General features: G+C 40.4%; 1 protein-coding gene across 2 annotated transcripts in view; it reads right to left on the bottom strand.

The window, feature by feature from the left end:
- Window positions 1–17,834, bottom strand: part of LOC111670508 (A-type potassium channel modulatory protein DPP6-like) — a 60,648-nt gene that overhangs the window by 34,251 nt on the left and 8,563 nt on the right. Inside the window, exon 1 of one of the 2 annotated variants that reach the window (XM_087179571.1) lies at window positions 2,493–2,610. The exons of the other annotated variant lie outside the window; for it this stretch is intronic. Within the exon in view, the coding sequence (XP_087035697.1) occupies window positions 2,493–2,549 (57 nt within the window). The 5' untranslated portion in view covers window positions 2,550–2,610. Of the gene's footprint in view, window positions 1–2,492; window positions 2,611–17,834 lie in introns of those variants that run through there. 2 annotated transcript variants of the gene reach the window in all.

Here is a 17,834-nt window from a genome sequence, read left to right as displayed (position 1 = left end):
GCAGCAGTGATGTTGCAGTCCAGAGGGCTGGGGTTCAAATCTCAGATGTGCCTCTTAGCTGCATAGTATTTCCTGTGCTATGATATCTTCATCTCTCTGCCTTTGTATCTGCATCAGTAAGGAGTTGACGCACAGGCTGGTTGTTCGCATTTGAAACTGATATTACCACTGAGCAAGGTCATTGCCGAAGCTACAGTGTCAGTTTTTTTTTTTTTTTTTGGGGGGGGGGCTCGCATATGAAAGGAAGAAAGAAAGGAGAGAAAGGAAGAAAGGAAGTCTCGCATATGAAAATCACTCGAATGAAAATGCATCCTTCTGTTCACTGGCAAAGGTGAAATGATAGCTGCATGTGCATAATGGTTACTATGTATTATGTTGTGTTGCAGACGAGCATGTGAATTTCTCTCTGCTAGTCTGATATCCTATTTTCTCTCAAAAGCTCAGCCCCCCCTTTCTTTCTTTTTTTTTTTTTTTTTTTTATCAGAACATGGTTAAAGATCTGCTGTACTGCTGTGGAAGCTGCACTCCAGCTTTCATAAATGATAAATGTATGAATACACAAAATAAAGACTGTACACCAAAAATATTCAAAGGTGTTGACTGCATTCAAGACACAAAAAGCACATCTTGAGAAAGGGCGTTAAGAAGCGAGAAACACTAACATACAAGTGAGGTTCTGAAAATTTCACAGCAAAACATCTTCCACTTTGATAAACATCAAACTTAATTATAACCTGCCTGGGCAACAAGTAGCCTATGTTCAGTGCAGAGCCTTCACCTCAACCATTAAACCTTTTTTAGATTCTTACATATTCAGTGCAGCCTTTGAAAATGCACTGTAAGAGCCAAAAACTCAAAAATCAACAACTGTTATGCAACTAAATGTATTGTCAAGATGTTCTCATTCCATCTGAGTAAACACGAGTTTATTTTGGTGAAGCACCTTTCAACCTAACTTATAATATCAGTGCTAGGAGCTCAGTTATGTAAACCCAGAAGAGGACTGTGTGTCTATGTGTCGTTATATCACCTCACAGTGTTTCCTATGGCCCAACACAGAGCACAATTTAAACCCAATGAGTTGACAGAACAATACAGAGCAATTAACACCCCCTCTTTGTCTTTCCTCCTCTCTCCCACTATTTCTCTCCTGCACATAAAAATGCATGGACACATGCACATATATTTGCTTTTTGGCTCTGGAAACTTATCTTTGGTTCAGGCCCAAAAAAAATTTTTACCCTAAAACCAAAAGTCTTCTAAATGCACCACTGTTGGGCCTAGGAGCTGTTTTCACAGACTCAAATTGTTCATGAAAACAGGACACCACGCAAGCTGTTATTGGTAGAGGCTACACCTGTGGGCTGAGGTTACAATAGCAGGTCATTAAATATTTAGGCAGAAATTTAGAAGTTGTGCCTTGTTGGTGCACACATTCAAAACGGCTGCACTCAACCATTACCAGACAGAAAATTCAAACAGTGACTAAATTCTCAAATTTCTTATCAATATTTTGGTTTATCTTGTTAAATTCAGCTGTTTACTTCATTGCTTCTATACACGGTTTGTTATGAGAGAATATTTCTAAATCACCAGTATTTCCCACTGGTTCGATACCAATTGAGTTCACACCGGTAGGCCCACATAGCGCCTCCACACTCAAAAAAGTAAGACACTGACAACAGTTCTCGTCTTCATTAAATTGCATTACAACCCTAAAAGAGTGTTGAAATGACACCTCGTTGCCTCGTGACAAAGTTTAGCTTGTTTTAAGCAGCGCAGGTGGACACCGACATTACCGGACTTTACCCTCGGGGCTTACCGTAGCTGTATGCTTGTCGCTGCTGAAACCGCAAACCGGCAGTAAAGATATGGCTGATGTTGATACCAGGACTACAGACTCACCGCCTTCAACACTTCTCATACATGCTCAACTACAGCCCGTGAGACCGCTTGGAGTAACTTGTTAGTTTGTGGATGTTAGCCTACCCCTGATTCCTGCTGTTTGTGGAGTTTGGTGAGACCATTAGTTAAGTTAGGCTACGCAACTTTTTTTTGTGTGTGTTTTTCATTGTTAATAACGGTTTTGCATTTTGATACAACTATGAGAGTTGGTAGAGTTTTGTTTATTTATTGTTAATTAAAAAATACTCATGTAGCATTAACACAATTAACACAATAAGTTCTTGATTTCATAAGTCACCTTTATGTAGCCTACTGATATATATATATATATTATATTTTGGGAGGATAATAAAGCAGATTGTTTAATTTCCACTTGATATCGACATATCATGTGAGCGTGTCTTGTGGTCTGAAAGGTGAAACACCCATTACTCGAAAACTCGAAATACTCGATTCATTTGTTTGGTACGAACCCGGCTTATACCGGAGGGGTAAAAAACACCCGAACGTCCCTGTAGGAGATAACGAGCGCAGGAAACGCACGGAATAATATGAAACAAAAGGAAACAGTTCGTCTGAAGTCCTACCTGATCCTGCTGCTGGGCTGCTTTCACCGGCCCGTTCGCCTCTTTGGTAGAAGTCATGATGGTAAATAAAAAGGAGAGGAAGAGGAGAGGAAGAGGAGAGAGAGCGCGCCGGCGTCCGCTGCTGCTGACAGGTGCAGAATAATGAAGCGGAGTGAGATGCAGAGAGAGAGAGAGAGAAAGAGAGAGAGGGAGAGAGAGGCGTACAAAGTGTTCAAGGGTATCCAGTGATTTGCTAAAATAAAGAAGAGACCGTGGGTGGGTGCAGACAGCGCGGGGATCAGCAGCTGATGTGCAGGAAACTGTGCACCGCTGAGATGAGGGAGGTTCAGATCACCTTTCAGAGTGACAGTGTCATCACCCACACTTTCCATAACTCAACTCTATTTTTTGATTATTTTTTTGTTTCAGCATTTAGTCGACTGAGACGTATTCATTCAGAGAGACAGTGAGGTGGAGCAAACCCTTTTCAGCTAATGGAGGATTATATATCCTTTCAGCAGTACAAAAAAAAATGTCAGAGGCAACTGCACATCAAATATTAAGTTTTTTTTTTTGTCATCACCATCTCCAAAAAGGTGTGTTCCATTTTTACAGCAGAGTGAAACCACACAATTCTGATTTAATTTAAGGAAACTGAAGCCAACAACTGAAGTAAAATCACTTCATTTAAAAAACTTAGCAGCTCCAGGTAGAGTGTCTCCTCACACTCCTCTGCAGTCCGGTCTGAAACTGCAAAGCTTTACCATTTCATTTCTTTGCTTTGCTTCTTTGTTCTTTGCTAAAGTAGAGTTCAAGGTTTTGTCCTTCCACCTGGACCTATATTTAGTTTACCCGGCTCCACCACTCGGCTCCGAGCTCGCAGCAACTGATAATATGGAGACCCGTCAGTTTGGATCAGATCACTGTGCGCACTCATTACTGGCAAGTCCATTACACGGGAAATGGAAACAGGAATCAATGCAAGAAGAACAAAATACTTTCAGGTATCAGCGGAGTTCTTTTCCGAAGGGATTTTTAGTCTTAATCTTGCTGGAGATAGACTACGTTCATGATTGACAATGTTCTGTGCACTGCAGTTTAAGGAGTAGGAGAGAAAAGATTTGCATAGTGTGTCCATACTCATAAAAATCATATTCATTCCACTATACTGTATGCCAGTGCTGCTGTATTGTCTGCCAATAAAACAAAGGGTTGCTGCTGGCCTGGCTCTTGAGAAGCAGTGCTACCGTCCTCCCACATAGAGCAGAAATAGTTCCAGTTCCTAACAAAACATTGTTTGTGCTGCAACTCTCTCTCACCGTGTGTCACATCTCTGTACGCACACACACACACACACACACACAAAATCCACATTCTTGTTAGCACAGCTTGTCTGCCTATTTGTGCTACACACACACACACACACACACACACACACACACACACACACACACACACACACACACACAGAGCGCTCTCATGCTTGAGAGAGTGATTCTTCAGATCAGAAGTCATGCACAGTCTCTGCACAGCTCCTGGCCTCTTGAACTACTCATCTGTTGGAGGGAAAAGAACTGAACAATCTCATATAAGAAAGAAATAAAGGAAGTCTGTGATGTGATATACCGTCAGAGAGGAGGATATGTTTCACTGCAAGGGAAAGATGGCTTTGTTAACATTATGTCGTCAGTGTGATGTGTAGCAGTGCTTTTATTTTCACCCAAAGGGCTCATAATTGTTTTACAGACAGCGACGAGATGTTGCTTTCTCTCTCTGCCATTTGTGGATCTAAAAGTTGACAAAAACAACTAGAGCTAACTCTAAACGATAGACAAAATGATCCATTTATCTTAAAACCATACAAGTGTGTGACAATTATAAAATATGATAGAGTGAATCATGAAATGTTTTCATTGCTCCAGGATATTAAACTGTGCAGTCTCAGATTACATCTTTGTTCATTACTTACTTGGGAATCGGAACATGAGGATAGGAGGTGCTGCCAGATCATATAGTGAGATTAGGAAAAAGTATCTGTTATCGACCGAGGTTATACTTAGGAAAGAAGCAAGTTTATTATAGTCACGTTTTGAAGATTTTGTTCCTCAGTTTTTAGAAAATGTCTTCAGGATGTGAGACTAAAATCTTTATAAAGATTCACTTGTTTAAAATTTCTGTGCTCTCATTCTCTGATCATCATCATCATCATCACCACATAACATGTACTTGGCACCATAACTAAGAGAACCATGTGGTTTCATCATCCTCTGTCAATACAGTCTTGCAGGGTCTCTTAAATCTTCTATAGTAGACAAGTAGACTTGTGACTGTAATGTTACTCTCTATTTTCTGTCCAATTTGTCATTAAATTTAAAAGTAGTGACATGAAGAGATGCCCTAATTGCAGAGGCACATGTAAGTACAGATACACCGATCCAACCAATACTGACCTTATTAAGAGAATCTGGTATTGCTGTGAATCATGTCGATTAGATATAGTTGCCTCTGCCTCATGTCATTAAAAAAAATCAGTTTCCACCATCAGTTACATGAGTTTTACAGATTTAAAATTAGGGAAAATGAGAGCGCTGGTATCAGATCAGTACAAAAATTATTAAGACTGAGGTTGGATACAAAGATAAAATTTCATAATGTGGCAGGTGAAACACATATTTCGGTGTCAGGACGATTCAGACAGTCAACCTTAAAAGGTCATGTATCGTACCAAACGCACAGTTGGCTGTGCTGTCACTTTGGAGCTACACACATGGCCTGAGGGAGCTGCTCCACCAGCTCCCTGCCAAGACTGATTTCAGCACCACGGCTGTGGACAGCTCCACTGAGACATGAGCAGGAAGCCTGTTTGTTTACCTCTCACCAAAACACATTCAGATCATCTAATTTGGATATAAATCACATGTAATTGGGTCTGTTTTGCATAGACAGCACAATATATCAGAAAACTGCATTGTATTAAATAAATTTCGCAACTCACGATTACAATTTAATCCTCCAATCTGTGACAGCCTCTCTCCCTCCCCTTATTATCTGTTTTTGCTCACACTAATGTGCTGAGTGAAAGATTAAACTCACCTCGCTGTCAGAGGATACAAACTCGTGACAATTAGACGCACAAACATTTGAACAAAGTTTTCAAGGGAGATGAAAGCCAATAGGACAGTATTTACAAGAATGCGCCAAGAGACTAGCCAAGTTCTAATAAACAAGTGAAGAAGCCAGAACACAGCGAGGGGTACAAAGACTGATCATCACAACACATTACACTTAGGTTCCTGGCAACAACAGACAATCAGGCTTAATTGGAGGAGCAAAAGAAAATGCCGCCATGTGGGGTCAGAGCCTGCCAGCAGAGACTTTGTTTTTACAACACATGCTCTCCATCAAACCACATTTCCATCAGCTAATTGACATAATTTAATTTATATTCTGCTTTGCAATGTAATGGTTTATGTGCTGCCTGAGCAACATCTCCAGGCGACACTTGTCAAAGGAACCCTGTCTTACAAAGCCTTAAACAAGTACTTTGCACGCAAGCAATGAATGCAAAGTGTTGTTGAAGTTATTGGCAGTGACTTTTTTCTTTCTTTCTTGGGGACCAACCAACAGCCATTTATTTAACTGTCAGTAAACAGTGTAAAAGTCTTCAACTGCATGCTAGCTCCCCCCAGTGATCACTAGCTGTCTGACATCTTTATGTTGGTCAAAAACAAATAAATACAGGACAATTCCTCTTTTTTTTCTCCGGGGCTTGTGTTTGTTACAGAAACACAGACACAAATTAAGTCTTAATATAAAGATATTAACGTCTAGGTCGGCAGTAATAAATACAGTTAGTAAAAATGCAAATCATTTCACTTTATGAATGAAAGAGGAAGTGTTTTTATGAGAGAGATTGTGACTAGTGGATATAAAAGTCTGAATCCCTGATGCTCGTGGCCATCAGTCTGTCAGTTCTAGACCAAATAGAAAGAGAAAAAAGCGAGAGAGAGATGAGGACACCTGACAAAGGCCGGGACAGTTTTGTTTGATAACCGATCGTTATCAGCTGTGCTCTCTCCACAGACCAAAGAGCAGAGCAGAAAGCCTCACACAGACACAGCCACTTCAAACCAACAATGCCAGGCAGCAAACCATTATCTTCCATGCTTTTGTATAAATGTATGCCTGGGGGGTTTTTCCAGTGTAGAGACAACACAATACCGCTACTGTGATAAACAGGGGATGCACATTATATCATCATCATATATCATCATCACCTGTGCAATCTAATGCAATACAATACAACAGCTTTGCAATAAAAGTCCTCCGTGTGATAGTTTTTGCTGTTGCTGTTGTGATAATGTTTCATACATTATCAATCAGCAACCCACTTTTTTGGATTTGGCTATTGTGTACTGACAGTCAATATTTTGAAACTGGACCTTTTTATAGCAGTATTTAGTGAATTTTATTCTTGGCAGAGCTGCAGCTAGTACTGGGGTCACACCCGCAGTATTTTTCTTGTATTTATATTGTAGATAGATTCCAGTAGCCTATTTTTAGATCCAGCATATATATACTTTAAAATTTTGGGACTATTTTGAGGCCATGCAATAAAGAAGAAGAGTTTTCATCAATGAAAGCTCAGCACGACCAAAGGGTCATGGCTACAGCCTGTATGTACCCATGTGTGTCTGCATGTTTCAGACACAAAAAATGTTCAGGCTGTGAAAACATACTTCCCTCTTGGAACAATAAAGACTGTTTATCCATCTAACTGATATGACAGTAACAAATAATAATAATAAAATAATAATAAAGCATTTTTCTAAAGAGTTTAACAGTAAAACAAACAAAATAATCGGTACAAATACTAAAATAATTCGATAACAAGAAGAATTGAAAAGTATAATAGAGAGTAAAACCATGAGGAGCAAACGAAAATAAAACCAAAACAGGATAGAAAGCAGAGTGAATTTGAAGAAGAGGCTTTCTGATAAAAGTGAGGTGGACTAGCCTGAGATACTCAGGCAGGGAGGGCCTCAGATTGAGACGGCCTGTTCACCTCGGGTAACCTGCCCGAGGACCTCAGGCTGTTCTGTAGCTCATATTGCTGACATATAAGCAATATAACTAGGAGCCTGACCATGCAAAGCTATAAAAGTTATAAGCACAATCTTAAAATCAACTGTAAAACTCATAGGGAGTCAGTATAAAGATGCACGGATGGGAGTGATGTGAATGTGATCTGATGTCCTAGAGTTTGTTAAAAGCCTAGCTGCAGCAGTTTGTGTGAGCTGGGGGTGAGCAACTGACTTATGGCTGAGGCCGGAGTAAAGCGCATTAAAGTAATGCATGTGAGAAGTTATAAAGGTCTGGACGACTTCCTCAGGAGCTGCAGCCGTTAAAAATAATTTTATTTTAGTGACTGTCCTCGGCTAGGGGACAACACAAATAAAACATTTGAGAGCTTTTCACAATGTTCTGAGGGGTGGAGGATGTGTTGAAGGAACTTAAAGCCCTGCCTCAGTGTTTGGACCTCTGAAACTGATGCCAATGAAACTTTAAATGTAACTTGCTCTCTGAGGCAGGGTGACCCCCGTCATCTGCTGGAATGCAAAAAAAATTTGAATAAAACATTAAAATGCAAATAAATAAATAAATAAATCAGCATGAGAGTAAATTTAAATTGTTCTCATGCACAATGCCAATACAATCCTATCAATCAACAATAGTTGCTGATTTAGGAACAAGCTGTTTCCATTCAGCCGTGCTGCCAGCTGTCAGCCCGGGCCAACTCAATCATCAGTCACGTCCCCTTCGCCCTCTGGCCTGCCATGACTCCCTTCAGCTGTCCAACTGGCAGCATACCTTCCTCACTGAATGTAAATACTGCCGTTTGCATCTGTACTCGCTGTCCGCTCAGCTGCAGCTGTAAATCACAGGTTAAGGATAGAGCCCCTGCGTGCACTTCATGGTTCATCACAGATCATTACTGTATTTAAAGGTCATCACTCTGGCCCTGAGAAAACACGCCTCCGTATGTCGCGGAGTGATGAAAGGCAGAGAAGTTTTCAGACTGCAGGCAGAGGCAGTTCTTCACTGTCTGGACATTACAGCGGGGTAATTAACAAGTCCACAAGTCTTTAATCAGACTCATTATTGGTCTTTTACCAAGAGAGGACTTTCAGGGGGAAACAATTAATCTACCATTGTCTCATCTGGATTGTTTGGACACACATACACACACACACACACACGCTATAAAAAATTACTTTAACTTTGAATCATTCCTTAGCCTCTGAGCCTCACTCCTCAACCCTCATCAATACTTAACTGTTTTTCTGGGAAGGCTGCCCCACTGGTCAATTTACTCTTGAAGAAATAACAGCAGTACCAGTAGGTTCACCTTACTTAATAACACTAATCCTGTAGGGTTTTTGTATGACACACTGTACATTCTCAAAGTAAAACTTTACATTCATAATCATAAAATTGATATTTTTATATGGATTTATTTCTACCCTGTGTAATCAGTTGCTGCACTATGCTGAACATGCCATATTCCAAACCTACTTTTAAATGTGTTAATATGGCTGATTTTTTTTTTTGTGTTGTTTATTTGTTTATTGCCTCCATCTTGTAATTTCCTCTGCAGGCCGACATGTTCTTTTTCCCCAGTTGGTTTCTGACATTTACACTAAACTCAATATGATGTGAACGAGGCAATAACATCCTCCCAATGAAATCCTGATTCCCATCTGATGATTAAAAAAAAAAATCTTGCGAGGAAGCAGAGCATTTATACACAAAAAGTAAAGGGATTTCTGTTTTTGAAAACGTAACTTTTTTCCATTTAATCATTAAGTACTTGTCAGTTTACCCTTTAAATTCCCTGTTTAATGCAAATGCTAAATTTTCATTCACTGTTTTAATCACTACTTGAACTGCATTTTATAAACACAGAATATTCTCTGTTATTTGAAAAGTATTGTATAATGTCTGGAGAAAAAAAGGAACTATTTATTTATTTATTCATTCATTTATTTACTTTTTCCCCCAGCTTACATTATGGCAGTTTCACATCCCTCCTTTGACTGACTCAGGTTCATGACTATAGTTTCTTTTTACACTCCACAGTCTACTGTGTTGCTGTATGCCCCACAGAAATAATCTCATATGCAGTAACCCACAATATTTCGCTCCTGTGAACCCTGAACAACACGATCCCACCAGCTCTATCAGCGCTACCCACACATCACAACTTTCAACCCGAGACTCTCTCCAGAGGAACAAGATTATCTCGTCTGCACAACACGACACAGAGCAGCGTGGCGTTTTTTCAGCGAATGCCTCCAGACTCAAGCGGAAATAAAAGATCCATACACATTGTGTAACAAAAACAGCAGCCTCAAGGATCAAAATGGGACCCTGCCAAGGGAAAAATGCACCCCCCGAGAAAATAAGTGTGAGGGAAACAGTATTACAGTTGCCAATAATGGAGGCTCACACTGTGGTCCCAGTTTGGTCTCCACGCTAGATGTAAATAGTCCAGGACATCCAGACCCCCAACCCATCATTTACTGCTAGTGTTACATTTGGTTCCCATGTATTTATATTCTCATCTGAGGGCTGCTGGAGCCTAATTTTCCATAAATGTACCAGACACAAAACCAGACGCTGTTAAAATGTAGACCCCAGTATCTCCAGGATACAGGAGTCTACTCAGAAAGATCAGGCTAGAACTCAAGGAGTCTCAGCGCTTATTTTTTCCCTACACCCACAGGTTTTATTGGTTTGGCGGCTGTTTTCAAAGAACCAGATTCTGTTTGTATGAATTCTCCATAATGATACACTCCAGAATTGTTATAAGATAGAAAAATGCTCAGTTTTTAATGATATTTTGTATTTTCCACAAAAAAGTTCAGTTACTTCATCAAAAATTCTTAAAATCGTATGTGCTTCTTCTCCCTCTTTAAAAAAAAAAAGTAATTGAATCTGAAAATACTGCTGATTTGGAAAGTTTAACTACTGAATAAGATTTCTATGGCTTCACAGAAGAGTCCTTTCTTAGTACAAGTCACATACTGGACTATGATTGACTTCCAATGAAGTTGTGACGTCACAAAATCCTGCTCTTATGTACGTGTTAAACTCAGGTTTCAGATGAGCACAGAGAAAAAAATTCAGCAAATGAATGTGGAAACAGCCCTCTAGCATCAATATCTGCACATCGGCCGTGTAAATCATCTGAACCCGATGTGCGGAAAATTACAGCAACTGAAAAAACACCTTAGTGTCTTTCATGAGTTCTTTTCATCAGAGCGTCTTTTGAAGATTGCAGTAATTCACAAAAACACCCAAAGGCACCTTTATGCAACTGTGAACTAAAAGAAATTGAGCAGACAAAAGTTGAGTGCAGGTTCTCCGAGCGGATACGGCTCGGATAATAAAACACAGCAGCGTGAAAATTATGTCAACAAGGAAACAGTAAAGTTGTTCATTAAGTATAGCACATGGGCAGCTGGCATATACATATATATACAGAAAGAGACAAGCAGGGTGAGTCAGCATGCATTTACAGAGCATTAACCCATCTGCTGATCCAGTCCTCATAAAGCAGACTTACGAGCCTCATGAACTTTATGTGTGCTCATCAATGACTTACAAGAGGGTTATAAAATGAAAAGAAGAAAAAAGTTAACACTGCAAGTAGTTATGGAAATTTGTTGGAGCTGAATAACAGCCACAAGGGCAATAAAGAAAGGATTAGCAGGAACGTGTGCTGTATATTGAGATCAGGGAGTTATAAATCATCAAATAAACAAAAGTCACAGGTGTAAAAATGTGATTCAGTGGGCCGAAAGAAATGATAATGAATCACATACATGGTAGGGTAATTAATATATCAGCGCTGTTCTTCTATTCTTCTTGAGAATAGGTGTCGTAGAGATACCGAGGGGAGTGATTAAAAGCAAATTAGAAGCATCTGAATGAATACTGCTTCATTCACTGCAGGTTTGAAAAGGTTTTCATCATCAGGCTACTCCACGTCTCCAAGGACCGCTGCCAACTAACTAAAAATTTCCAATCTAGTTTATGTTTAATTATTCTCACTATCTCTATTTATTAGTGCTTCAGACCTAAATGTGGCATTTTATATACACACGCACACATACACCTGTATCTCTGTCTCACATTCATACACATGCAATTACAGTGATAAAGACAAATCCAATAAGGTACCCAGCGAGAATAAGAAATAAGCAAGGCCATCTAGTGTGATTACTGTCATTCGGCATCATCAACATCATCAACTTTGTTTCACCCTGATGAAAAAAAAAAAGAAAAAACATGTTTTCTCACTGATCTCTAGAGGTAACCACGCAGATAGTTTTGATGTTCTTAGCCCAGGTTTTTTGATATCTGCCTCTCAGATTTCTGCCACAAAACTAGGGAGGTAAAAGGAGGTCAAATTTCGTATGTGGTGCTCACAAATTAAGAAATATAAGATGCTAATTCTTTTAAATCTACTTTTCGATAAAAAACAAAAAACAAAAAAGAAAATTACTTTCACCACCATTGTGCCATAGTATAGGTATGGAGGATACTGAAGATGTATGTCTGGTCAAACAAAACCAAAAACGATTTGCTACTTGAATCTCTGTTAGAAAGAAACAACCTTTTCACTCGATCATCAAAGAATGTTGTAACTAGAGTCAACAGCGATACTAATGTCTGTTACTTTGCTAAATGTTAACGCCAGCATGCTAACATGCTAACCACGACAATGCTAACATGGGGATGTTTAACAGGTACGATGCTCACCATGTTAGTTTGGTGTGTTAGTATGCTAACATTTGCTTACTAGCACCAAACAAAATTCACTGTCATTAGCTTTACAGGTCATGAGCCAAGTTATTGGAGAAATTGAATTTTGACCTGATGATGGATGTAGATAAAAAGTCAAAGTTATTAAATTTCATTGTGAGAGGGACATGAACATCTGAAACTATCCGTGCAGTAGCTGTTGAGACATTTCACCTGAAACTGCGAACGTCAACCTCATGATAGGGAAAGAAGGAAAACCAGGAGGTTATTATAGTCAGTATGAAATGTCATTGGAGCAACATAGATATATGTACAAAATTTATAACAATACATCTGGTAGTTGTTGGGATATTTCAGGCTGGACCAAAGTGGTGCACCAACAGACTGACGTTGCCATCTCTGTGGCCACTACACTAGAGTGGCTACAAACTGCAAATGTGCATTTAATATTATTCTTAGCAGCAGTAGTTGTAGTGGTAGTAGCAGTAATAGTGATAGTAATAGCAGTATCCATGAAACACAGAAAATGAGAAAATATTGTGACAGCTTGTACACTGTCAACTCTCTGCCAGAGCTTTGCCTCTCAGGGGATTTGGATGCAGTTTTGAAACACTCGTGTCAAACCCCGTATCATGTCAAAGCAAATGCATATTTCAGGCATCAAGGCAGCCACAAAAACAAAACCCCAGGACACAACGCCCAACTAGATCAGTATCAGCTGCTAAGCTGTGGCCTTAGTCTATCAAAGCCAGACAGTGTTACATTATATTGCCTCCCGCTCCCTGTGTGACGCTGATAGCATCAAGTGAAACATCTTGCCCTGCTGAGCTCCAAAGTGTGTGTGCCAACACCAAGGAATGCTAAATGCGCCACAAATGCACTACAAAAAAATATCTCATCTGTAAGCAAAAGTAAGCTGACATTTGTTTTAATTTTTACTTTTATGGAAAATTAGGGGAGGGATTTCCTCCTTTGTTAGAGAGAGGACAGTATAGAGGTGACAGTAAACAAAGAGAAAGGGATGGGTAATAACATGCTGTAAAGGTCCCTGGTCAGACTCAAACTAGGAATGTTGTAATTGCACATCAGCATCTTAAACCACTAGGCAACCAGGACTCAACAAAATGTACTTGAAGTACAAAAGGTCTGCATTTTGGTGAAATAATTCAGCTTTTTCCCACTTGAGTTACACAAGTTCAGACTTTAGATTCAGTTTATCCTGAACTGAGGCGCAGCTTGCCACAGGGAAGAAACAGATGCTTTAAGATTAAAACATCAGTAAGTCTAATTACCTCATCCCATCAATTGTTGTTTCATACTAAATGTTTGTGCGGTTGAGATCCATCTTGGTCAAGCTGCAGTCCATCTTTGTCTCATAGGGTGTATATTAAATATGTATCTTAGTAAAAAAGCTGATGATGCATGATCGGAATGAGGAAGCACTCTGTGCATTACACAGCAACCTTTGCTTAACCACAGTTAATGCCTTTAAGGAATGTGCATTAAAGTTTTTCTATGCTGGATCCTGCTTGTCTGGTTTTAGATTTGACATCTCACTGCAGCAGTCAAGAAAAACATATAAGAAAATAGGCATGTTAAATACCATTCATACACACAGGTAGAGATGCATATGAAGTACAAAACAAACTGAGTGTGATACTGACTTAATCAAAGATTAATTTCACTGCATAAAATTTTATATAAACTGTAATGCAGTGCTACTTAATATATGTTTATAATACCAAATTGCCCTTCAGCATGTCCCTAGAGACAGCCTGGTGATTAAGTTTACCAACTGACAGGTTTCTATATATAATGACTATGATTTTGCCGCAAACTCTGAACAATAACAACTTACAACAGTGGCTGTCATCTGAAGTGCTCGTCAGAGAATTTGAAAGCTAAATAAATAAATAACCAGCGGTGACACTTCCTAAAGCCGAGAAACAGCTTGCAATTTCTTTTGAAAATGTCCTTCAAGTGCTCAGTAACAGATGATTAAAGGCATAATTAGAAAGAAGAGAGATGCTAACATGCCTCACATGGCAAAGATTAAACAAATGCAAACATAAGTTATGTGTGTCCCTGAAAAGAGTTGACACACTCACCTTCCACAGTCTCTCCACCCGGGACAACTTGCGTGTTTTCATTGTGCCGGAGCGGCTGCATATGAGTGTCAATGTTAGGAAGAGAGCGAGGAGTGATGTGGCTGCAGAGAGAGATGGTGAATAATGACCTGGTCATAAAAGAGACACACCTCTGCTCTCTGTAGGAATAATCCCCTGGTCAGCATCTCCGCACTAAGTTCCTCACATTAAGTTGAAGCGAACGCCCTCGTGAGTATGTGGTGTGTGTGTGTGTGTGTGTGTGGATGCTGGCATTGACATTTTCCAACTTGAAAGACTGCCCTGCTTTCTCAAGTAAAGACCACGTCCATCAAGGAGACCCCTAGAATGCCCTCAGAGAACCTGACACCGCTGCCATCACACCAGAGGAGGTCAGCTCAGATCACTGGGGGAGAATGGGACAGAACACGGTGTCTGACGGCCACTGACGGCCGCACTAATCTCTGAAAAACAACCCCACAGGAGAGTGAGAAGGGATGAAGCCAAAGTGATCGGCCCCCTTCACAACAATCAGCACTGAACCACTTACCTGGGCCATTAGCTGCAATCTCGCCGTTCAGCACAGATCAGCATTACACACCGCATGCAGAGCTGGGCCACTTTATGGCGCTTTTTACCCAGGGTTGTTTATCCTGTCTTCCTTCTACTTTTCTCCCAGGAGCAATTTGTCCACAACACCACCTTTCTGGATTGATAAAAGTGCTGCTCATACAGCTACAGGCTGATGCAGGCTTCAATTTCCTCAAGTTTTGGGCCGTCAAATGGACGAAGGCAGTGACCCAGTGAAGCTAATACCTGTAAGGTTTCATTAAGTGCACATACTATCTGTGCCCCTGAGGCTTTGCAGGAATGCTAAATGAAATGTCAGATGTGACAGCTGCTCTATTCTCGCCATGCTGAGTTTCTTTTGCTTGTGAATAATAAATAATGCAGGCAGAAATAAACTGGCTTCTGTAAACGAAAAAATCCCTCAGTCAGCATGAACTGAATGAATTATACTACATTCACAGATGTCAAGCCTATAACTTAAAGCTGCACAAATCAATATTTTTAGATTTACAATAGAAAACATCCTTTGTGTAATGTGAAAGTTGTCTCTCGTAGTGAATAATCACCTGACATTTTAGCATCTTTCAGCTCATTGTTTTGGCTTTACAGCCCACAATTTAGGCTGCTGTTTTGGTTCAATTCCACCGCTCTTATCAAAATTGTTTCTAGCTACAGCAAAATAAAAAAAAATTAAAAAAAAAAAGCTCTAAAACCCACTGTATGCTACTTGGCCAGCAGCAAGTGACAAACAAAATTAGCAGGTAGGAGCAGGTGAACATAGTGGAGCATTTAGCCGCTAAAGGGCCAGATATGTCCCTCAGGAGTTGGTCGAGACATAAACAGAGCTAAAAGGAGGATGAATAATGCACTTAACATTCATCAGATGGGCAGAAATAGGACTCCAAATGTTGCTCCATGTCTGCTGGACATGTAAATAGGCCAGTGGAATTAAAAAAAAAAACTTTTTAAAAAACATTATTTTTACTCAAAAATCAAGCGGTCAAACAAACAATGTCCAGATCTGGATCCTCACCAAAATCGAATCAGCTGTTATTCAGGTTGACACTAATAACGCGAGTATGTTTGTCTCATGCACTCAAACCATATTGTGAGCGCAGCAAGATGCCTTCCTAAACACATCCAGCAATAAAGTCTCTGTATTCCCATGATGCAACAGCCAATCTGGTGAGGGGAGTAACATCAATCATCACGCTTTGGCTTTCCCGTCTTTGGTGATGTGCGATTTGACAGGCTGCCAGCTTCAGAATAGCGAATCACTCAATAGCGCTCCCCGTTCTCTCCACCTCTGCTACATCAAACAATCATTATCTCCCCCATCTCTGTTCTGCTCCATGTGAGCTCCACACTGAACATCATCACAGAAGTCAGCGCTCGACTCCCAGCTCGGGGAAAAGCAATGTTCTTCCCCGCGTTCCCAGAGCTCCGGGTTCATTCAGACTCCTGACTCCTTGGCTTAGAGGAACAGGCAAGAAATATTGACTGGAGATGATGATGTACATACAGCGAAAGCTCCGCCATACCGAAATGCGCCTGACAGAGAAAGCCTTCCACAGTGACAATGACCTACATGTGCCTGCACACAAAGAGGTAAGTCAGCAGATGTACACACTCGCACACACAACACACTACTAATTCAGAGCTGAGATGCGGCAAACAACTTGTTACTCTGTGCAGGAGCCTACTTCTACTGAGCATCATAGCAGAAGTAACAAGCTAGAAACCCACCTTCATGACTGGAGGGTGAAAACTTTTCTCTCCTGTCACCGGTTGCCAGACTACAATGCGCACAAGAGGTCTGGCGAGGTTGCAACATGAAAACCTATCTCATGTGTTATTCATCCGAACACTAAACCAGAGCCTGGAGGCAGAAGAAGGCCCGCTTAGTCGTGGCATCATTTTGAGAGCGAACCAATACCAGCAGAGCTCTGTCACAGCAGACATTCTGGCTTGTCAAACACAGGTGTAACTAACTACATTCATAATGGCTGCGTTTCATTTAGGCGTTAAAGCTCCAGGGCCCTGGTATTATGCATGTTGAGTCAAAGGCATGGATCACCGGCATGCCTTGATGCATCACAGCCCTTGCTAATGTTATTAGTTACATCTGGGCCTTTCATGTAGTGACAAGTCAGATGCCTGATGTGAAAAAGATATCAACATGCGGTATCTACAAGAGCTGCACCACAAGTGTACAACATTTGACTGCGCATGTTGCATATATTTAAAATTATATTCAGTGTATAGTCCTTATTTTACTCTGACTCCTCTGTGGAGCAGTAGCTAAAATTTGTCATTTAAATAATTCCGAGAGCTGTGCTTAAAAGAATAGTTAGACATGTTCAGACATACGTATGTGTATTTGTTTTCTTGCCAAGAGTTAGACGAGAAGATAAATGCAAGTCTCATGTCTGTACAGTTAATATAAAACTACTACCAGCAGCTTGTGTTTTTTTTTTTGTTTTGGTTTTTTGCAGTACCACTATCTGTCTATCTGCATGAGCCAACAGGGCCACGGGTGTTGCTGCAAAGACAACACAATGACAACAGAGCTAACCGGCACATTTTCTTGAATTCAACTCCCACTCCCTCTGCATCAGGACAGAGATCTAACAGGGATCATGAACTTTATTTTTTCTCTGAAGCGATGCTGTTGCAGCAAATGTACAAAAGCTAACTTGTTGCTTCTGTTGTTGCCTCCGTCCAGGATTCACTACGCCGTACTATGACCCCGTTTGACTTTGCAGCGTCGCCTTTCTTTTTCAAATACTGCGTGCATCTTACGTGGTTGTGTGTCTGCGTGCATGTGTCTCCCGCGGGTGTGTCGCTGCTGTATCAT

This window comes from Seriola lalandi, unplaced genomic scaffold, assembly GCF_002814215.2.
Source record: "Seriola lalandi dorsalis isolate HSWRI2012SDOR001 ecotype SW California unplaced genomic scaffold, Sedor1 jcf7180002054855, whole genome shotgun sequence".
Lineage (NCBI taxonomy): Eukaryota > Metazoa > Chordata > Actinopteri > Carangiformes > Carangidae > Seriola > Seriola lalandi.
The sequence above is the reverse complement of the archived record's forward strand: the minus strand, read 5'-3'. Positions and strand labels throughout refer to the sequence as shown.